This window comes from Pseudonaja textilis, chromosome 13 (assembly GCF_049901715.1).
Source record: "Pseudonaja textilis isolate UNSWEBS1 chromosome 13, rPseTex1.2, whole genome shotgun sequence".
Lineage (NCBI taxonomy): Eukaryota > Metazoa > Chordata > Lepidosauria > Squamata > Elapidae > Pseudonaja > Pseudonaja textilis.
The window spans coordinates 8,023,277-8,046,947 of record NC_142002.1 but is presented as its reverse complement, the minus strand read 5'-3'; the positions used below and the strand labels follow the sequence as shown (position 1 = coordinate 8,046,947).

General features: G+C 44.3%; 1 protein-coding gene across 1 annotated transcript in view; it reads left to right on the top strand.

Annotated features, from left to right (window-relative positions):
• Window positions 1-23,671, top strand: part of KLHL25 (kelch like family member 25) — a 38,906-nt gene extending 15,235 nt beyond the window's left edge. Inside the window, exons 2-3 of the mRNA XM_026709292.2 lie at window positions 13,337-15,158; window positions 23,213-23,671. Of these exons, the coding sequence (XP_026565077.1) occupies window positions 13,354-15,123 (1,770 nt within the window). The 5' untranslated portion in view covers window positions 13,337-13,353 and the 3' untranslated portion in view covers window positions 15,124-15,158; window positions 23,213-23,671. The remainder of the gene's footprint in view (window positions 1-13,336; window positions 15,159-23,212) is intronic.

The window sequence follows — 23,671 nt, the reverse complement described above, 5'->3', positions numbered from 1 at the left end:
AAGGTTGTAAAATGAGGCAGAACTCACTTAACAACTATCTATGGAGATTCTTAGTCATCCAGGTCATGTTTGTCCAAAGGTGCTTTTTCCAGGGACAATTGGACTTTCTGAAAAACTTTCCAAGAAAATCCAGTTGCCTCTTGAAAAAGGCCTTTTGGATCACTTAACAACTGTCTCATTTAGCAACAGAAATTTTGGGCTCAGTTGTCATAAGTCGAGAACCATCTATAAATCACTACATGGCATTCTTCCACCCAAGTGGCATGCTCAAAGCCAAAATACTTGGGAAGATCCTTATTCCACATACCAAGATGCTTCCAGATACTAACATGCTAAATTGGAGCTTAGTTAAGGTGTTAAGGAGTTTGTATTAACTCCTAGGACTTTTAGGGTTGACTTTGGAAAGAGTTGCTCACTTTCACCCCAGCCTGTCTCTCAGGGTTGCTGATGGGATGAACTATAGGGAAGAAAAGTGAATATAAACATAGCAAACAAGTCAAATTAAGTTAATCACATTCTGAATTAATCAAAGCGTGGATCTACTTTGAGAGTAACCAGTAATCCATCAACTGGCTTAAATTTTCTATACCTCCAAGGGAAAAACTATAATTTACGGTAGAAGAAGCATTCCTCAGTCTTTTCTATTGGCAGAAAACCTAGAGTTCATTCCCCGCTGGGGTGTATAGATAAGCTTTTTCCTTCACTAAGCTGTGAAGCTATTTGCTGAGTCATTGTGAAAGCAAGGTTGCTAAAGACATCGCAACCTTTCCTTTAGAAAACTCTGCAGTACAGGTAAGTCCTCGACTTACATTTCTGTTGCTAAGCGAAACATTTGCTAAGGGTATTTTGTTTTACGACTTTCTTACCACTGTTAAGTGAATCCCTGCAGTTGTTCAGTTAGTAGCATGGTGAATCTGGCTCCCCCCCCCCCCATTGACTTTGCTTTGTGACCCGGGACACTGCAACCGTCATAAATAGGAGTCAAATGTCAAGTTTCTGAACTTTGATCACATGACCACGAGGCGGCTGCAATGGTTGTAAGTGTGAAAAACGGCCACAAGCCACTTTTTTCAATGCTGCTATAACTTCAAATGATCATTAAATGAGCTGTTGTAAGTTAAGGATATATTTGGTGAAGGGTGAGCTGCAAAAAGCTGAAAATGGTTTCAAAAGTTGCAGACGGTGTCATGTATGCATCCCATCTACTTCGAAATATCTTTTTTTCAGAACATCCTGTGGTAAGATGGGCAGCCAATAAATGTAATAAATAAACCAATAGAGCAATCATGGGACCTTGGAAGTCTTCCAGTGCAGGGATTGCCAACCTTTTGGACCTCAGGGACCACCAAACTCAGAATTTTAAATCCTGCAGACTTTAAATATTTTAAAATTTACTCATGTATTTTAAAATTTGCGAAAATCCCCCAAAATGTCTGCAGGAAAATTCCCCACCCCATTTTCCTACCGATCGATCATTCTTTATTTGGGATCGCAGGATACCATCTCCAGCTCCATTCTCGGGGGGTGGGGGGGGAGAGACTTTTGGCTTCATGCACGGAAAACAGCAGAAGCAGCAGAAGTCTTTCTTTCTCTCCCCCAAATTCCACCAGAAATGATTCTGTGCAAGACTTGTCACGCTGGCGCAGCCTCTTGGAGCAGGATGCCTTGCAGGGTCCCAAAGATTCATTTCTGGCGCAGTTTGGGGGAGAGAAAGAAAGACATTTGCTGCTTTCCTTGTGCGCAGCCAAAAGCAGAAGAAGAAAGAAACAGAAAGGAGCAGCCTGGTGCCCAGGCCTGGCATGTGGGGTGAGTGGGGCAAGTTGCCCCCTCTGCCCTTTCCCCCCCTCCCCTCACTATCTCATGTTGTTCACAATGCAAATGATGCAAGCCTTGTTTTCCTTCGGGCCATGTGGGCAGCACAGCCTTGTGCTCCTTCCTGCACAGCTTGAATTAATTGCTTTGGGGGTTGCTTTAGGGATGACATTTCTCTGTGAACCACCAAAATTTTCTCATGGACCACCAGTGGTCCCCAGCCCACTGGTTGGCGACCACTGTTCTAGTCCATCTCCTTGATCAGGCAGGAGAGCCTGTACCATTTTGGACAAAAGGCTGTCTAATCTCTTCTTAAAAATCTCCAATGATGGAGCATTCACAACTTCTAGAGGCAAGCCACCCCACTGATTGTCCTCGTTGTCAGGAAATTTCTCCTTAATGCTAGGTTGGATTTTTCTTTGATAATCTTCCATATGTTACTTCTTGTCCTGTCCTAGGTGATTTGGGGAATAGGTCAACCTCTGTGACAACCCCACAAGTCTCGCTAGATAGCTGTCATATCACCCCTAGTCCTTCTTTTTGTTAGATTAGACCAGAGGTGGTATTCAGCCGGTACTGACCGGTCCTGGAGAACTGGTAGCAGAAATTTGGAGTAATTCGCAGAACCGGCAAATACCACCTCTGACTGGCCCCGCCAACCCCATCTATTCTCTGCCCCCCAAGTCCTAGTTGATTGGCTGGTTCTTCTTTTGTTGCCCTGCACAGGAGAACGGAGCTGGAAAGCAGGTTAGTGGGGTGGGGACGGAATGGGGATTTTGCAGTATCCTTCCCCTACCATGCCCACCAAGACACACCCACCAAGCCAAGCCACACCCACAGAACCCGTAGTAAAAAAAATTGAATCCCACCACTAGATTAGACCTACCTCTACATTTATATAAATTATATGAATGCAGTTTGGATTTCAGTTGAATCCAAAGGCCAATGTAATGGCAGTGCTGAATAATTCAGCCAGAGTCACCTAATTCTGTAGGATGGCTTGCTTTCTCAACGGTGCAGATTTGAGTAAGAGCTGCTGGTTGTGAGATTGCTCACAAAGCAGCCTAGTTTCACGGTGTATCATCTCTTAAGCTTGTTTGTGTGAATCAGTTGCATTTAACTCAAAGCAAGGGGAAAAGAAGTGTATAATGTCGACTGCTTTAAAAGCAGAGCTCTGCAGCTATGATCCCCTTAGTCCCGTATCTGTGGCCCCATTCCCAAACAGATGGCTTCAAGATGATTACAAATTTGAAGAGAAGACGATACATCTCTTCTATTCTCAATTCCTGGCAGTTGGGATTTAAAATGGATTGCTGATGAGGCAGACAGCCAGAGTAAATATTGATAACCCGAATCCGCTTATGAATCAACCCAACCCCCTTTTAAAACCCAATGATGAGGGTATCTTATAGCAGCAAATTCCATAAGTTTAACAAACTGCTTAGGTTAGTGCTGTTTGTGTTCTTTTAAAATTGCTTCCAATCCCTCTGAGCCTCATGGAAGACTTAAGTGGAAGGGCTTATATTCTGTAACTTAAACCTGCCTCCTCCTCCTCCTCCTCCTCCTCCTCCTCCTCCTCCTCCTCCTCCTCGTAGAAATTAGCCAGCATTCTGCTACACCAGCTGGAATTCAGGGTTTCGTAATGCATGAAAACATTTTCCATAACCTGGGAAGGAGAGACCAAACAGGTTGTGTTTAGATTAGATAACGTCATTAAGGTGATTGGATTAGGATGGATTGCACAAAGGGGAAAGGGAAAGACAAGAACTATCCTGTCTTGCCAAAAGTAGGTTTGTCTGTTTTTCCAGAGATAAATCTCTCAGGGAAGAGTTATACATGGTACAAAAACTTTGGCAACTAGAGAGCTGATGTTGTCTAGATTATGGGTGGTACCTTTCAGCATCCATCTGCATTCCCTCTGGCTCACCTGAGATCTAAGCTACCTTGAAAGTGTCCCATTGCTTTCATCATCCAGAAGGTGCTTTGAGTAACACACAAAACAATAAAACCACAAGTCACTAGAAAGAGGCAGATGAGAAGGCCAGTAAAAGCAGGGTGTATGGAAGAAGTTTGGTTAACTTATGAACTGCTGCCCATAGCTTTCTTGCAAATATGCATGCATGCAGAAACCATCAACCCGGTGCACTTCCTTTTTATTTATTTTGGCAAGCTGAGTTTTGCAAAGCTGCATTTTCGCTAGCGTGATTGGCAGGCTACATTCAGCTTGATAAAACCACAAGATTTCCTCTCTGCGAAGAAGAAAATGAAGCATCATTGATTTTAGTATCATCTAAAGCAGGAGTGTCAACTCAATTTCAATGAGGTCCAAATCAGGGTTGTGTTTGACCTCCTGGGGGGGGGGAGGCTGGGGGTTTGTGGCCAAGCTTGACATCACTTGTATTGGGAGCGCCTGGGGTGGCCTTTCACTCTGCCAGCGAAAATGGGCTCTGAGCTCTGTTTTCGGCTTCAACGGCCTCCTGCAACCCTTCTGCCAGTGAAAACGGAGCTTGGGAGGGCCAGGCCACTACAGGAGCCCCGGACATGAGGGACGTTGAGCTGGCACCCCCCTCCCCCAACCACACACACCCAGGTCAAACACAACCCTGATATGGCCCTTGGTTTAAACGAGCTTGACACCCCTGTTCTAGATCTTCATTAAACATCTCTGCTCATGGCTAAGTGGCTGAACTTCTGGTTCTGAGTTACTGTGTCCATGGCAAGTGGTCTTATGAACTGGCTCAAAGTCAGAATGGGATTTCTGGCTCTCTAGTGTTCCTTGAATCTCCAGTGGTAGGAGAGTATTTCCACTTGGCCCTTCTGGCTCTACTTCCTTCTCATCTGAAGGTATCTAGGGTTGGAGCCCCCAGATGACTAAGGAGTCCTTGCTCAAGCTCCCTTTCTATTGCACAAGATGATAGAAAGGGGTTGAATAGTTTGTTTTCAATGGGGGTCTTCTCCTATAGAATAGCTTCTATCCCAGGGCAGTAGCTCTTTTCAGTTCTGCTGTATAGTGCAGTATTGGTGCAGTGTCGGGAGTTTTTGGTTCAATGTGTGGAGGGTGAAGGAGGTGTGTTTGTGTTTATTTTCATGGTCATGATGTGCACTGAAGATGGTGTTTGATTTCATTGTACGAGGTGCAATGACAATAAACTAAGCTAAACTAAACTAAATATTGTACTATACAGTAGAATTCAAGAGAGCTACTGCCCTGGGATAGAAGCTGTTTTTCAGCCTAATTGTCCTTGTTTTTATTATTCTGTACCGTCTGCCAGATGGTAGTAGTTCAAAAAAAGGGTTCCCAGGATGAGGTGGATCTTTGAGAATATTTTGAACTTACTTAAGGCAGCGGGAGCTATAAAGCTCTTCCAAAGAGGGGAGAAGGCAACCAATGATCTTCTGGGCAATGTCAACCCTCTGGAGTGCTTTCCTATTTGCCATAATCCATAAAGGAAATCCATAATCCAAGGCAGATTGAATAAGAAAGCCTAAAAACAACTCGGTGGACAATACAACACAACTCAGTTGTGTTCCTCCAGAAGAACAGAATTGTCTGAACATTGTCTTAAAGTAATTCGTCCCAGAAGCAAAATTTAAACAGAAGGGAGTGCTTCAATTCCTGGTTCATTGTTCCACCTCCACAGTGTAGACATTGGCTTAAAAATAAACCCTACTGAGTGCAATAGGAGTTACAAAATAAGAAACCTTGAATGCATACAAATGCAGGTTTTAACATCAGCTATTATACTAACTCGCAAGCAAGGTAACACAATCTGCAATCATGGACTGCTCTGATCACAGAAGAGCCATCTGCAGTCATGAAATGCTGTAACCACAGGCTCAATCTGCAATTCTGGAGTGCTCAAACTGATGCCATGGTTCATTTGAACTTTCTCTTGGGAACAGAATAATGGACAGCTTTTTAGAGGTTTTCCTCATTTGTCAACCTTTAATCTCCCAAATAGCCAGCCTTAGAACTGTGATGGCAAACCTATGGCATCAGCTCAGCTCCACCGTGCATGCGCATGTACCTCCCACCGGCCAGCTGGTCTTTGGTCTTTGCTGTACATGTGCAGGGATGCGCATGCATGCACAGGGTGGGGCACATGCACGGGGATGTGTGCACAAAGGTGGGGTCAGTGGTAGGATTCAATTTTTTTTTACTACCAGTTCTGAGGGCGTAGCAGGGAAAAGATACTGCAAAATCTCCAGTCAGAGGTGGTATTTGCTGGTTCTCCAAACTATTCAAAATTTCCGCTACCGGTTCTCCAGAACTGGTCAGACCCTGCTGAATACCACCATTGGACAGCGTGCATGTCTGGGGGATGTGTGTGCATTGTATTTTGGGGGTTTGCGCATGCATGCGCTTTGGGCACAGTGCCAAAAAGGTTACGGATCACTGCCTTAGAAGATGGCAGCCACCACAAATTTTGCTTTCTGAGGTTGAAACTCTCTCTTCCTTATTTTCGTTATTTGTTTTTAAAAAATATAAAATGTCAACAAAAAACCCTCTACAAACCCACCACCTTTAAGAAAAATAAAAATAAGCCAGCCAACGAGATGGTGAATGGAAAACCGGGTGCTTTAACCAACAAGGAAGTCTCAGCCAGAAGCTTAAAATGAGGATCTTGAATTTTGTTTTGTTTTGTTTTAAAATGTAATAGTTGCTTGGCACAAACATATGAATACAGCAACACGGGCAGTGTTGTGTTTGTGAATGAGAAGGGAATTGTAGATGGGATTAGGGAAGCGGACAGAAGGTGTGATTTGGCATTCAGGAGAAATGGAGAGAAAAAAGAAGAAATGCCAGGAAATAATCCAATCTTGATTTTTAGGGTGGTCAGTCCAGCAAGAAATACTGAGGAAGAATTGGGAAAGTCCCTGGAGCAATTTTTTTTTAAAGCACAACTTGAATCTTACCATATTATTTTATTCAGTCTTCAGCCATGATTAGATCAAGAGCTTATTTTATCCATTATTACATTATGTGCCTCTTCCTGTTGACTATTAGAAATGATCAGTGGTATATCAAGACACTCATTCTTTATTATTCCCAGATTGGTGATCGTGGATATATTTACTTAAATTTTAGGGACAACATTCTATGGTTTCAGATGGTCAAAAGATTACTATGGCTGTCCATCTTAGTCATAGAATAACAGAATTGGAAGGGACTTTGGAAGACTTCTAGTCCAAGTCCCTGCTCAAGTAGGAGGAGAGCCTATATATTCTCCACTGAGCCGAAGGGAGAATCCAGGATGGGTAGTCTCTCGTCTCATAGCTCTGCAGACCGAGTTGAAAAACTGAGGACACACACCCTGGTAACAGTCCCCAGTTCTTCACTCTGTCTCAGCGTGTTCAGACCACCCTTTAAGGGCTCTGAATAGTTCAGATTGCAGAAGAAACTTCACCCCCTGGATTGAGTTTTTTTTTTCTTTGAGAGGCTTAGAGCAGATTTGACAGCTAGCCGGCTTGCCAGTTAGCACTTTCGTTTTTCATGTTTTTTTGACTGCCTTTTAAAAAAATTCTTTGCTGGTAGACTGGTTTTTGGAATTGTGATTGTAAATTTGGTTGGAGGTGCCCCTGAGAGCCCATGTGGCCCAGGCTGGGGGGGGCGGGAGTCAACTCACTTTCTCCTGGTCTGTTCTTATTGATCTGTGCTAGCCGCAAAAACCATGAGGCGCTTCTGCCCCTTTTTGGTGTCGGCGGCCATTTCAGATGTTTTGGGACAATTCTGCAGTTTGTCTCCATGATTGTCCCTTGTGGGGTACTGGCCATCTGGATTGAATCCTGACCCCGCTGTCCAGTCATCAAAGCACCGTGGCAGCTGTGAGACGCTTGAGACTGCCAAATGGATTGCGTTGCAGCCAGCACTGGTTGCAAGCTTCTGATCTGTCAGGGCTTGTAGCAATTTTAAAGAGTCAGCCATTTTTTTCCCTTTTTGCTCTTACTCTTGCCTTAAATTACAGAGCTGTGCTGAGCTCACTACTTCTTGGTTGCACTAGCCTCCTGAAGTGGTGGACAGCTGCTGTGACCAAAACAGACAGCTTTAGATAAAATAAATTTTGTTTTTATTTTTCTTTTGCCCCTTTTTTCCTTTTCTCTCTCCCTGTCAGTGACAATTATTTTTGGCGGACTCAAAATGGCCACCATGGGAACTGGCCAAGAATTATCAGCTCCTCAGCAGAGTAGGGAGAGAGCTGCAAGGGGATCAACTAAGTCCTAAAAGACCCTCTAGGGCAGAGGGTAGGCAGGCCAGGCATAGACAAAAAGCCCTAGATAAGGAGTTTTGATAAGGTGGTGAGAGATTCCAAGATGGCTGAAAACAGGGCCATCTCTCCTCTGCTCCCACAAGATGGCAGGCAGCAAAACCAATTGGCAGTTAGACAATATTTGACTGCCTGATATCCTGGTGGCTCAAGTACTCAGGATTTGCAGGGAATCCTCCAAATCAAGGCAAAAGCCACTCATAATAATTCTGAGCCACCACAAGGATTTTCGATTGCTGCACCTGGAAGCCAAGCCTCCGGCAGAACCAGACCTGTGCCTGAAAATAAAAAAAAACACCTTTACCCTATAGTGGCTGGGTTGCGGCCTGAGGAGACCCACAGGCAAGAGATGCCATCCTTCATGAGAGCCTGGATCTCCCAAACAATTAGACAAGAATTTCAGGCTTAGGTCAACCAGCTGCACCAGCTGCCTGGTTTGGACACCAACAGAGTGGGCAGGCTTCTGCAGAACAGCCGATCTACTTCAGAAATAGTTCTGCATCCCCTTTGGAAAGAAGCCAGTCCGAGAGGGACTTCCTTCCAGAGAGGGATTTTCGGACGGGGAGTCCCCCCTCCTTTAAGGACATTTTCCAGCTGGCTCTCTCCAAGACTCTGCTGGTTAAGGCTAAGAGCACAGCTCATCTTAAAAAAGGGGACAAGGTCACCCAGGATCTTCCCCCAGGGGGGGAGGATCAGGAAGATTACTTATTCACTGAGAAAGCATCTGTGGTGGATGCTGTACCTGTGCCCCATGTGATTAAAAAGCAGTGGGAGTCCCCTGGGGGGGTACATTCGCCCCAGTGGGTCTGAGTCTACCTTATTTAATGGGTGGCTGCTGCAGCTGCAGGGTAGAATCCCACCTGAGGGTCTCAGGGTGCATCAGGACTTAAACAAGATAATAGCCACAGCTCAATTGTCAGCTAATGCCACCCTCATGTCAGCCAAAATTTCTTCCAGAGCCATGGCCTCATCTGTAACAGCACATAGGCCCATCTGGCTAAGAAATTGGCAGGTGGACGCCAGAAACAAATGGAAGCTGGCGTTTGCTCCCTTCAAGGGAGAGAGGCTTTTGGAAAGGCCCTGGATCCCTTTTTTTGATGGAAACCATGGACAAGTGAAAGATCCTGCTCTCCCAGGGGAGGCATTTTGATTACAGGTCTCTACCCTACTACAGAAAGCCCTCCTTTAAACAGGGGGAAGCTGGAGCAAGCTTTCCCCATCAAAGTAGGTCCTTCTTCCAAAGATCCTCATTTCAGGCCGATAGACCAGCCTTTGCCGTCAGAGGGCATCAGAGGCAAGATGACAGAAGGTCCTTTCAGGGTGCCAACAGATCTTTTAGATGCAAAAAGTGACACCCAAGCCTCGTCTTCCACAGCGGGTCGTCTGGGACTGTTCTGGCAGAGGTGGGAACAGATCATGATGGACGCTTGGATCCTGACATTTATGGCCAGGTCTCTCTCGGGAGTTTATTTCCTCCCCCCCCAGTGCCTTTGTGTGCTGCCCCGTCTCAAGGGACTCCTCAAAGAGGGATCTCATGGAATCGGCAATCCTCCATCTGCTGGACGTTTAGGCCATCCAGCCGATTCCTGGAGACCAGGAGAGACAGAGGTTCTATTCAATTTGGTTTGTGATTCCAAAGGCCGGAGGGGAGGGTGGCGAGCAATCCTCAACTTGAAAGGGCTCAACAGGCATCTAATCTACCAAAGATTCAAGGTGCACTCCTTCCACTCTATCCTACAGGGCCTGTGGGAGGGAGATTTTTTTGGCTTTGGTAGACCTGACAGAAAACTACCTCCCATGTGCCCATAGACCCCAACCACTGTCAGTTCCTGAGGTTTTGCTATGGCGGCCACCATTTTCAATACAGGGCTCTCCCGTTCAGCCTGTCATCAGCCCCAGAGACTTTTACCAAGCTCTTGGTGGCCGTAGCGGCATATCTCAGATCCTTACCCATAAGGATCCTATGCTATTTGGACGACATCTTGGTAGTATCCTCTTCCAGACCCCAGGTGGAGGAGGATATGATGTCAACAATCAGGATCCTTCGAGAGCATGGGTTCTCGATAAACCTGGACAAATGCCACCTAGTACTATTGAACCGTCTCTTGCATTTGGGGACTATCATAAACACCTTAACTGACCAGGTCTTTCTCTCACAGGAGCGTCAAGACAGTATAAGGGACGTCACATCACAGATCCTGTCTGACAGAGAGGCACCTATCATCTTGCTGTCTCAACTTCTCAGCAAGATGATATCATCCATTGGGATCGTCCCAGGGCCCGCTTCCTGCCCGAACCCTTCAGTGATTCCTGCTCCCCTACCAGAAGGGCAGGGGCGACTCACCAAGGAGGGTTCACGTCTCCTTGCTAGTTCTTCATTCTCTCCATTAGTAGCAGTCCTGAGCCATGGATCAGGGTTGCTTGTACAGGGAGCCCCAGAGGATTACCATCATCACCGACGCCAATCTGTATGGTTGGGGGACCCACCTGAGAGTCCAGATTAGGTGGTCATGGGAAGAGCTCACCCACAACATAAATTAGCTAGAGCTTAGGGCTGCCCGCTTAACTCTCAAGGAGCAGAAGGGGTCAATGTTCTCCGGTGCAGATGGCCCCAAGGGCTATTCTATGCCTTCCCCCTTCCCCTGATTCCGGGAACAATCAGAAAGGTACTGACAGAGAGGGTGGAGGTTCTGTTGGTAGCCCCTTACTGGCCCAGGTGCCCATGGTTCACCTACCTGGTGGTACAGTCGGTCACCAGCCCCTGAAGAATTCCCCTGCACAGGCTCTCCTTCATCCAGGGCCTGATTGAGCACCCAGATCCAGCCTGGTTTCGGTTGACCATCTGGAATTTGAGCGGGTGCTCCTGAAGTTTTCCAGAAGGGTCATTCAGACCATCCAGGTGGCCAGAAGACTTTCCACGACCAGCATATATGATGCATCGTGGAGGATTTGCTGCGGCTGGTGTGCCACTCACCTTATTGGAACCTACTACTATGTCTATGGCAAATGTGTTAGAGTTCCTGCAGGTTGGGTTGGACAGAGGTCTCACCCCCAGTACCTTGAAGAGACAGGTGGCTGCCTTGGCCTCGTTTTTTTTCGGTCAAGGACTCAACCACTCTGGCCCAGCACCCCAGGGTGAAAGCCTTCCTTAGGGGAGCCACTAATTTGAAGGCACCAGTGGTCCATCGTTTCCCCACCTGGGATTTGCCTAGGGTCCTGCAGGCACTGACTTCTCCCCCATTTGAACCCTTGTGTGAAGTCAGTCTTTGCCTACTCACGTGCAAGGTGTCATTCTTAGTGGCCATTATTTCAGCCAGGCATATCTTGGAGTTGATGGCCTTATCCATCAGAAAGGACCTGTGCGTTTTCCATGCAGACAGGGTGGTTCTGTGGTTAGACCCTACCTTTCTGCCCAGGGTGAAGTCCTTATTCCATCGCTCACAGAAGTTAATTTTGCCTGACTTCTGTCGAGGGCCTACCCATGCACTGGAGAGAAAATGGGACACCTTGGACATTAGGAGGGCCCTCCGTATGTATATCAAAAGGACCTCCTCTTTTAGGAGGACTGAAGCCTGTTCGTTTCCTTTCAGCTGTCAACTTTGGGTCTCAGGATGACACCATCTACCGTGGGTCACTGGCTCTTCCTGTGCCCAGGAGAATCACTGCGCACTCAACCAGGAGTGCAGTGACCACTGCAGCCTAGGCAATGCAGGCTTCGGTTCTGGACTTTTATAGAGCTGGAACTTGGTCATCTGTGACCCCATTCATAAGACATTATAAAATTGAATCCTTTGCCTCAGCAGAGGTGTCCTTTGGAAGATGAGTCCTGCAGAGCGTTCATGTAGAAGTGGGTACCTCCAACCAATCCAGTTCCCTCCCATAGGACAGCCATCAGCCAGCTTTGGTGTGTCCCATCCTGGATTCTCCCTTCGGCTCAGTGGAGAAGGGGCATTGGTCCTACCTGAACACTTCTTCTCGGGGAGCCGAAGGGAGAATCCAGTCCCAACCTGTATTCTGTCTGGTCAGAGTAGGGAGGAAATGTTTTTTTTTTCTCGCAGTACCAAATAGGCTATCTGTTAGAGGACTAGGAGCAGCTGCATTTGCTTCGACGTCGTTCGGAACTTGGGACTGTTACCAGGGGGTGTGTCCTCAATTTTTCAACTTGGTCTGCAGAGCTATGAGACTAGAGACTACCCATCCTGGATTCTCCCTTTGGCTCCCCGAGAAGAAGCGTTCAGGTAGGACCAATGCCTCATTTCAGACAAGTGACTGCCCAATCTCTTCTTAAAAGCCTCCAGTGATGGAGCACCCACGACTTCTGATGGCAAGCTGTTCCACTCATTAATTGTTTTGATTGTTAATTGTTTTTACCATCAGAAAATTTCTCCATTCTTCTCTCCTTGATTATTCTGGTGCTTTGGAAAATAGATTAACCCCCACTTTTTTTTGTCTCCCTAGTCCTTCTTCTCACTAGACTAGACATACCCAATTCCTGCAACCGTTGTTCTTATATTTTAGCCTGCAGCCCCTTAATCCTATCTGTTGCTCACTCTTTCCAGAGTCTCAGCATCTTTTTTATATTATGGTGACCAAAACTGGATGCCGTATTCAAAGTGTGGTCTCACTAAGGCTTCGTAAATTGGCTCTAATGCTATGTGTGATCTTGATTCTAACCCTCTGTTAATGCAGACTAGTAAATTAATACAATAACGCTACCTTAATAATGCCTGTCTTAAGCAACTCTGGGAAGTTACAGAAATTACAATTATACCTCAAACTCTTTATCATCCCATCTTTGTTCTAACAAGTGCTATATGGTGTTTAAAATCTTTTTAACTTTAATATTTAATTTAATTCATTTAGTAAAACTGCCAATATATCAGAGGAAAATAGAGTAGAGTAGTAGAGTGTAGAATAGGGTAGGGTAGAATAGAGAATAGAATAGAATAGAATAGAATAGAATAGAATAGAATAGAATAGAATAGAATAGAATAGAATAGAATAGAATAGAACAGACTAATAGAACAGAACAGAATAGAATAGAATTCTCCATGCATAGAATAGAATGGAATGGAATGGAATGCACCTTGGAGGTCTGCTAGTCCAACCTCCTAGTATGTATACTTGGCTGAGAATTACAACTAAGCATAAGGTCACCCCAGATTTCATTCTGAGTCTCCCCAGTGTTAAACCCTACTGTGTTTGGTGTTCTCAACCAGAATTATTTGAAAATAAGGCCTTGTTTCTTGTTCCCACAGGTCACACTCCAGTAGTCATGTCAGTCAGCGTCCATGAGAACCGTAAATCCAGGACCAGCACCGGCTCAATGAATATCTTGCTGTTCCACAAAGCCTCTCATTCAGACTGTGTCTTGTCTCACCTCAACACTATGAGAAAGCACTGCATGTTCACAGATGTTACACTCTCTGCGGGGAACAAATCCTTTTCGTGCCACCGTGCAGTGTTAGCTGCTTCCAGTCGATATTTTGAAGCCATGTTCAGCAACGGCCTTCGCGAGAGCTTAGGGGATGAAGTCAATTTCCATGACAGCCTCCATCCAGAGGTGTTGGAACTGCTGCTGGACTACGCTTACTCATCCAAGATCATCATCAACGAGGAGAATGCCGAGTCCCTCCTGGAAGCTGGAGACATGTTGCAGTTTCATGACATCCGAGATGCAGCTGCAGAGTTCCTCGAGAAGAACCTTTGTCCTTCCAATTGCTTGGGGATGATGGTCCTGTCAGATGCTCACCAGTGCAAGAGGCTTTACGAGTTCTCTTGGAGGATGTGCTTGGTCAACTTTGAGACAATCCACAGGACTGATGAATTTAACAACCTCTCCAAGGATACGCTGCTGGACTTGATTTCCAGCGATGAACTAGAAATTGAGGATGAGGAGAAGGTCTTCAAGGCAGTTATCCATTGGGTGAAGTACGACTTGGACAAAAGGAAGCCCTTTCTCCCAGAGCTTCTAAAGAACGTGCGGTTGGCCTTGCTGCCTTCTGAATGCCTCAAAGAAGCCATGGCCTATGAGGAGCTGATCACCACAGAGGAGGAGAACAAGGAAATCATGGGGGAAGCTCTTTGGTGCAAGAAGAAAATCCTGCAGAACGATGGGGTGGTCACCAGTCCTTGCGCCAAGCCCCGCAAAGCTGGGCACACGCTGCTCATCTTAGGTGGGCAGACATTCATGTGTGACAAAGTCTACCAAGTCGACCACAAAGCAAAAGAGATCATCCCTAAATCAGACCTGCCCAGCCCACGGAAAGAGTTCAGTGCCTGTGCCATCGGCTGCAAAGTTTACATCACTGGAGGGAGAGGCTCAGAAAATGGGGTGTCCAAGGATGTCTGGGTCTATGACACGGTCAACGAAGAATGGTCCAAAGCTGCCCCCATGCTGATTGCTCGGTTTGGACATGGCTCAGCCGAGCTTGAGAACTGCCTCTATGTTGTGGGTGGTCACACCGCAGTGGCGGGCATTTTTCCTGCTTCTCCCTCGGTTTCACTGAAGCAGGGAGAGAAATATGATCCGGTTGTCAATAAGTGGACCATGGTTGCTCCCCTGAGGGATGGGGTCAGCAATGCTGCAGTTGTAAGCGCCCGGCTCAAGCTTTATGTCTTTGGTGGGACCAGCATCCACCGGGATATGGTGTCCAAAGTCCAGTGCTATGATCCGACTGAGAACCGGTGGACTATCAAAGCTGAGTGCCCCCAACCCTGGCGTTACACGGCTGCTGCTGTCTTGGGTAGCCAGATTTTTATCATGGGGGGAGACACGGAATACACTGCAGCGTCTGCTTACCGTTTCAACACTGAAACAGATCAGTGGACCCGCATTGGGGACATGACGGCTAAGCGGATGTCCTGCCATGCCTTGGCTTCAGGAAACAAGCTGTATGTAGTAGGGGGCTACTTTGGGACGCAGAGATGCAAAACGTTGGACTGTTACGACCCCACTTCCGATACCTGGAACTGTATCACCACGGTGCCTTATTCCCTCATCCCCACAGCTTTTGTTAGCACATGGAAACACTTGCCTGCCTGACACGCGGGAGCACTGATTACAATGGAGCACAAGAGGTAAGTTTTCTTTAGGAAAGTTCCACTTAAGTATCACTCAGCTGTCTGTTTTTTTTTTTTGAAGGAAAGCCCTTTTTAAGGTGGAAACATCTCCAGTTCACAAGTTTAGAAGATCCGAGAAAAAAATTTGGGGGGGAAAAAAGTGAGTTTGGATAGTTGCGTTTTGAACATTGTTTAGATGTTATTTATTTAACAGACTCTAGATTTTAAGTGTAAAGAACAGTAATACGTCATGAGAAAGACTTAAAGCAACAAATAAAAAATATGGCACTTGAAATATTTTGGGGAACAATAAAAATATACTGGAAGTTAAATGTCTGGACCAATGAAAACATCATTAGGTCCATCATTAGGCCTGCCTTAAGAAATAGCAATAACACTTAGATTTATATACCACTTCATAGTGCTTTACAGATCTCTCAGCCGTTTACAGAGTCAGCATATTTCCTCCAACAATCTGGGTCCTTATTTTACCCACCTCGGAAGGATGGAAGACTGAGTTAATTTTGAACTGGTCAGGATTGAACTGCTGGCAGTGGGCAGAGTTAGCCTATACATTCTAACCACTTCACCACTGCAGCTCTTAGGTGATGTGTCCTTCCACGGACACAATGTCAGGATTCCGGCAGTTCCTCTAATTAAATCATGAGCCTCAAGCCACACTCCCAAAACTTCTTTTGTTTTATTAGAAGTTAACATGCTGGCATTTGCCTGGACGTAGACGACTCTGAGATACGTAATTCACTGTCACCCTTGATCTTGCTTTTCCCCGCACCCCTCTGGGTGTATCATCCAACGAAACACGTCCATAGCCAAGAGTCATCAATCATGCTCTCCAATTACATTTTTGCATGGCAGAAGCTTCAGTCATCTAGTCAGTCTCTGAAGAAAATATGAATGGAATGTACTTTTGATTCCACATTGCTGCCTGCTCTTTGAAACTCCTTTCTGTTGACAACTATAAAACATGTATACAATATGTTTTATGAGTTGACACACAACCACAACCTCCACTTACTGCCTTCCTTTCTGCTTGCAGAGTTATTTAAAGTATATTCTGATACTGAGAAGGATGGCAAACTTATTCTCAGCCTTACCAGGTGGATTAGACAGAAAACATGATCAGTTGAGCTAATTCTGCTTTTATTGGAAGGGTACTTACATAGAGTTTTCCAAGTCTGAAAGTACAATTCGCCCTGCCTCCTTTTAAAAAATTTAAATGACCCTGCAATCCCTTGTACTAGGGTGGACTCGGGGTTTATTGGCTGGATGCCCTTCCCGATGCCTATGCAGGGTTCACAGCAAATTGGGCACTCATTGTGCCCAGTGAGAGAAATTTCTGCCCCAACCGAGGATTGAACTCACAACCTCCTGATTGTGAGATCGAGAGCTCCACCTCTAAGCCACTATGCCACTCTTTCTCCCTGTCCCCTATACACTTGAGAAATTAGGGAGGATCTCTTTTGAGATTTTGCCCCACTCATTATCCATCTGAGGGCTATGTTGTCTCTTATCTGACCATTCCTAAGGCTCCGAGCCCAATCTCCCATGATCAGTTCCTCATGTACAAGCTCATTACATCTGTGTAGCTTCAGCTGAAGGTACAGAAGCAATAGTGCTATGAAAAAAAGCTTGTCTCTTTAGCTTAGTCCCAAGAGTGCCATAAAAATTTATCAAACTGTAGAGGCGCCCAGCTCCTAGACAAACTCCTTTATTGCTAGAGACGCTCCAGTAATTGTGTGGCTAGATTTACAAATTAGTGTAGATTAGTGTAGGCTAGATTAGTGTATCTACCCTTCAGTAGGTTTGATTTTAGTTTTGCTTAGTATATGTGTCAAGACGGCCTTCTTTTGTCTGTCTGCAAAGGAGGGAGCCCTGTCTGAGCACAAACACACAAAAAAAGCACCCTACTTCGTAATGACACTGCCCTATGTTCTCACTGGACTTATTCAGATATTCTTGGCTGCTAATAACTGCTTTTCCAAATTTTAGCTCAGCTCGGCCGTGACCGTTTTCTCCAGCTCCCAAATCCTGCTCCAGCAGCCCAGGCATCTGTGAGCTTGTCGCTCAACCGTTAATTACTTTCGCAGTACGTGGGAAAAGTCCATTTTCAAGCTCAGTTTACAGAGCTCTTTAAAGATCTGCATTCACAGTGGAAATAAGATTTATATGTCTGTCACGCAAGTGCCATCTGAATGCCAAAACTGCAAGCCAAATACACCCATAGGCAATGCTTTGGAGTAGATTTTGAGACGGCGCTGAAGGATTTTAAAAACTGAAATAAAAGCTGAGCCATTTTTCCTCTCCAACAGCTAGTGATTTCCCCTGGAAAATCCCTTTGGACAATGCACATATTGTTCTGAGATGCTCTGGCCTCTTATAACTTTTGGCTGGTGAGATTTCTTTGTTCTTGCATTTGTGGTTTCCAGAGATCCCTTTCGCCTTGGCTCAGATTAAAAAGGTCTTCTGAATAGCCAATGTCTTGATTTCTAGGTTGCTTTGTTTGGGGTGCTCTACCCTGTTCCAGGACAAGATTTAAATGCTTTCCCCCCTCAGACATTCTGCTGAATCTCTGGGAAAGAATCAAGGGATTGATCAAAATTAAGGGAAAAATGTGTTGGCAATTCTTAATATCAAGTTGCATATTAGCTAGGTTTTCTATTAGTTATTTCTTGACTTGCATTTCATGCCAAGTTGTAGCTGCTTAACCATGATCTGTTGGCCCGAGACACAGCTGTCTGTCCACAGGTGTGCAGAGGGTGTGCCAACAGGTATTTAATGCAAACAACCATAACACTCCCATAACACTCTTAAGGCAAAAGCTTACAGACCAGATTCTGGAATTCCACTCATTTAGCAAACATTCAAAGTTGGAATGGCATTCCAAAAAGTGATTTACAAGCAGTTCTCACACATCATATCCCCTGATTTTCCACTTGGTGACTGCATCATGGATGCAGACTATGGTCCCTAAGTGAAAATTACCTGTAAACTTCATTATTGCAGATTATATGAGCAGAATCTTCAAAAACATCCCTGCCCTATTTGAAGGACAGCAAGGCCCAGGGGGAGCTGTTCCGAATCTCTTTTTCATTTTTCCTCCTCAAAGCCAGAGGTAAATTCCTCTACGGTGGCTGAATATGAAATTCCTTTATACCATTTCTGTGGCAGCAAGTTACATATATATTTTCCTCCTCTGCATTAAGCCATTGCCAGAGTCATTCCCAAGCTCCTTAAAACTCTGAAAGCCGATAGTTTGATTACACCTTAGTTGTTAAGCATTCGTTTTTCCTCTGGTTATTCTGTGGGAAGGGGAGGATCATTTCAAAAGAGAAGTTTGGGAAACAGGCCAAAGATGACAGTCTAATGTTTGTGAGCTTCACGTGTTCCCTTGTGAGCTCAATTTGTGAATCTCTTCAAGATTCAGCTACTCCTGATGGACTTCCGGTTTGGGCTTCTTCGGCAACGGACCAAAATCCACAATTGTGCGTGGTTTCGATCTGTGCTTGCTGCTGGAGCACCCCAAGCCGCTTGGATTCGGGGCTAAGCCGCCCCGTAGAGGTGGTGAAGAGGGGGGAGACTGCCAGCGGGGTTGAGGAGAGCCGCATCCCTCCTCCTCAGCTGGCCATTACTCCCTTTCCCGAAGGTGGTTGCAGCGGTGGTCAGAAATGGCCACCTTAAAGAAGAACCCGACCAGACAAGATTGTGTAGGAGGAAGATACAAGAGAACGTTTTGACTGACCAGGTCAAACTGAGAAAGCAACTATACAAGGTATCCTGGGTTTTGGACTATAAAGAATAATACTGTTCCCAAAGAAGATTTTTGAAGTGGCAAAAGAAAGAAGAAAGGGAAAAGATTTGGTGTTTTTTTCTCTTACATTGACAGTTGTAATTGGCTTTAAATGCTAAGAAGAAGAGATCTAAGCAAGAAATTGATATAAATCCACTTTGACATTAATAGGCAATTTTAAGCTGAAAATAAAATGTCAAAGGGATAATAAAGACTTTTGGATATTTTAAAACCTTTAAAAGGAGGAAAGGAGAGGAAAAGAAGAAAGAAAAGGGTGGGATCTGGAAAAAATGGAGACCACGTGAAATTAAAAAGAATTAACAGTGAAATTTCAACAAGACTCCTAAAAGATACATTGAATTGAAACTTTGCTACAAGATAATAGAACCTCCAAAAAGAGAAAGTGAAAAAAAGAAGCAAGAAGAAACAGTTTTGGATTATTCAGATTACTCGGTAATTTTTGGAATTTTGGTTGTTGGAGTTTAATGACTAAAATTAATTGGGTGGTTGTTTAAAAGTGTTTAAAATGGCATCACGCCTTGAAGAGCTAAAAATGGAACTTAAAAAGCAGAAAGAAGATGCACAAGAGGGAAGAGGATCTTTTGGCTTCATATTTCAATTTATAGAAATGGAGATGAAAAAAACAAGAAATGCTTGTACAACAAGAAGGGCAGGACGAAGAAGCCATCTTTAATGATCAAGTAATTCTATGTGGGGTTAAAAAGCAAAAGGGGGGAAAGGGAGTGAAAAACCTAAGATCTGAAACAACAACAACAAAAAAAGAATAACTGAAAAGTAATTACAATACTAGGAAGAAGCAGAAGAGAGGATTACAAAAGGGAGAATTAGAACTAGACAGAAAGAGGGTCAAAAAGGCGAGGGAGAAGAAGAGGAGGAAAATGGAAAGGAGAAGAAGTTATAAAGGACAGAAACAGGATGTAGAGAAGCAGGGAAAATGTTCAAGGATTCACAGAGATAATGGTTGAAAACCTAATTGAAAGAGATGATTCTGCAAGGGTACATTAGATAGTATTGTTATACTAGAAATAGTAATGGGTATAGAAAATATGAAATATAGGTAATTAAAGTGATAGATAAAATTGGTACTGTTATGTAATGGAATGTAACTAAATGAAATAAAGAGAATAAGAGAATGGAAGTGGGAAAGGATGGGAATAGTTTAACTGTTATCAATGATTTATTAAAATATAATTGAAAAGAAATATGAATATCAGATATTGATGAATTTGAATAGAATAACAACTTTATTAATTACTTTACCTCCTTTTCTGTTTAGAACGTAATGATTCTTAAGGGAAGGTACCAAATAGAACTTGGTTGATAAAATATATAAAATGGAATGCTACAATTGTATTTTTTAGAATCTAGTGAGTATTTCTATGGGAATGTACTAAGCAGAATTCGGTTGATAAGAGTTATAAAATAGAGATTAGAAATTTAATGTTATAATTGTTAAGATATAAATTAAATTTTAAAAGAGATTTGAATGTTCAATAATTTAAAGATATAAAGGTGTTACACTCCAGTTAATAATTACAGGGGAAATCTTGTTTTATAAGAAAAGAAAATATGGAAGTGTAAATAGGACAGACAAAAGTATAAATATAATGATTAGAAAGACAGTGAAATTTAGAATAAGATGAATATGTAAACGAGTTTATGTCTGTATAGAGAAGTGATAACCTGGAATCAAGCTGTTCTCAAAAAGACATTTTAATTGTATGTTTTGTAAAAACCCAAATAAAAATTTACCCCAAAAGAAAAAAGATTCAGCTACTCCTGCACTTTGCTTAACTGCCAGTCCTGAAGCTTTGATTCAAATGAATGCCACGGGGGCCGAGGGCATTGCCCTCTCACAAAATGCTGTTCTGAATCAAATCTGCCCTTAACTAGCCACAAAACTCATCCGCTTGTCGCATAGATTAAAACTCTCTTTTTACGACCCTGTAATCCCTTAATTTGGGGTAGAGTTGAGGTGACTGGGTGGAGCATTTACAGACTGGATGCCCTTCCCGATGCCACACAGAGTCACATAGACTGTTGCAAAAATTCAGTTGCAGTCATTGCAGAACTAGATTTCACTTCTACAACCTGTTGCCTGTTCTGTGTCCCCGCTTCTGCCCCCCTCTTTTTGCCCACTGCTTCCATTTCCTAATATTATGGAGTGGACGAATCTTGTGGGTTGCCACATGGATGAGGCAAACGACAAGCCACTTTCCTATTCCCCAACAGAGATAAGAGATAGTGTGCTCTTCATAGTACTGGCATTTGCTGCTAAACTTTCACATCAAGCTGTTGGGCATCCCTTCTTTCATTCAGACTTTTTCTCTTTCTTGCCTTCTCTCTAGACTGCGTTCATACCTCATACTAAGCACAATGCTTAATTGTATATATTTATTGCCAGGGGTGGGATTCTACCGGTTCGGCCCAGTTCTATAGAACTGGTAGCTCCGAAGAGCAGCTGACACTGCAACGATATTCTGGTCTTCTGTTTGGCCCACCCAACTGCCCGGGCTCTAGGCTGTGCTTTATTCCCTGCATTTTCCACCTCAGCTGCTTCGTGCGGCACAGCTCAGTGATGTGTGACAGCAGGAGAAGGTGAATGCTTGCCGGAGCCATGATTTGTAAATAGTACGCATGCATGCAACGTGCAAAGCGCGCGCTCACCGAACCGGTTGTTATGCCAGTAGGATCCCACCCCTGTTTATTGCTGCAATGAGAGCAAGTCACATTTAGCAATACGCTAAGCCAAAATTAATCAAACCAAGTCAGAGCTTAATGAATTATGTGAGTTCTGTCCAGATCTTTCATACTCTCCTCTCTCTTCCCCCCCTTTTTTCTTTTCTTATCCTCCTCCTCCTCCATTTAATCTATATAGATTTTTTTCCACATATAACAGAGAACCCAGATAGCAGGAATCCAGAACCATCTCCTGCTAGCTTTCCCCCCTTTCTCATATTAGAGTGGCTGAAATGATCATGTGACACAACATCTTTTAGTTACCAATAATCCAGGTTGCCATCTGCGAACAAATTGTGCTGGATGGAAATATTGACACCTATAATTTAATACGGACAGGGATCAGGGTGGCTGGAGCAGATGAGCTGTTCCTGCTAAGTTGATATTTGTCTCCCAAGCCTGATTATCAGGCCGCGCTAACTGGGAGTGTCTGTTGTTTAGAAACATGTTTTGGCAAGCTAAGCCTGGGTTGAAACCTTTAGTTTCTGAACTGAGTATCCTCGGTCAGCCACATATAACAAGATTACTAAGCATCTATGGAGATTCTGAGTCATCCAAGTCATGATAGTCCAAAAGTGCTTTTTTGCAAAAGGCAACTGGACATAAATCCTTCCATTCCCCACTGTCCAGTCGGAAGAAGCTTCTTGGATGAGAAGCGAAATGTCTTAAAAAAAAACCCAGAAAGTCCAGTTGCTAAGATCAAGTAAATTGATCCCATGGTGAGGGTAGTAGGGTGGCTCACCCATCTCCAAGAATATTGGTATTATTATTCTAGTTTCTCCCACTTTGGGCCTGCTTCCCATTCTACCTTCAGATGACTGGAGGAATCTTCTATCTTATGCTACTTTGACTAATTCAGAGCCTGAATTACAGAAGACAGGTTGCGTAGTGCAACCCAGGTCCTCCCATTTTCTATAAACAAAAGACAAGGACATCCTAAAAGATCTCTATAAATAGAAGGGAGAATCTCATGAATACTCTTTCTTTTTCTCTTATATGGATCCTTGACAGAGAAGAAGGAAACCTTAGTAGATTTGTAACCTCTTAATATGGTGACAGACCGTAAGATAAAAAATATCGGGGTGAATGTCTTTGGAGAGGACAGTTGATTTTATGTACCTTTCCTTAGAATGTTCATCCATGCATCAAATTTAAGACATCCATCCACTCTTAGGGTGGTCATCTTCCCAGGCAAAGACCTTTCCTGCCTTTATCAACTGGTTATCAATCAACTGGTTATGCTACTGGGTCAGACCTGTTCAGCCAAACTGATAGTAAAAAAAGCCGCCCAGCTGAGAGGATAAAAGAAAAGCGCACGGATAGGTGGGAGGGTCACTCCGAGCTTTTCGTTTCTTCATCCTTTCAGCTGATTGGTGCATTGGGGCGCAAGCGTGCTTTGGGGCGTGTGCGCACAGTCGATCACCCACCAAACTGGTAGTGGCACAGGTAGAATCCTTACCTGTACAACCATTCAAAGATCTGACTGTTCTTTCTCTTTTCCCAGATGAAGCATTTGCTGCGTCAATACTACAATGGAAGCTACACCGGTAGCTGGAGACACCAGCTTTGCTTTCTGATTGCTCTCACACAGTCCGGTCTATTGGTATGCCATCTTGGGACCTCAATCGGTTCCCAGAGCTTGGATGGATGGAAAGGCTGAGCGCTCCTGTTGACTTTCTCCAAGAAAAAGGGAACAAAGCTGCAACGAAGTCCTTCTATCAGGACAGTCTTGTTTGGTCCTTGCAGGTATCACTTTGATCCCAGGTAGTATGGAGAAGTAGCCTTAAAAAAGCCTTGATGATTTCCATTCGAGGACTTTAGCAACTCCCTTCTCTGGGGGAATGAAGCACAACTGTATCAGCAAGGGCTTGAATTACACCAGATGATGTTGTTGTTGATGATGATTTGTACTTGGATGTGACCAGGAGTTCTAGTAAATGTTAATAAAAGTATTTGTATTGCA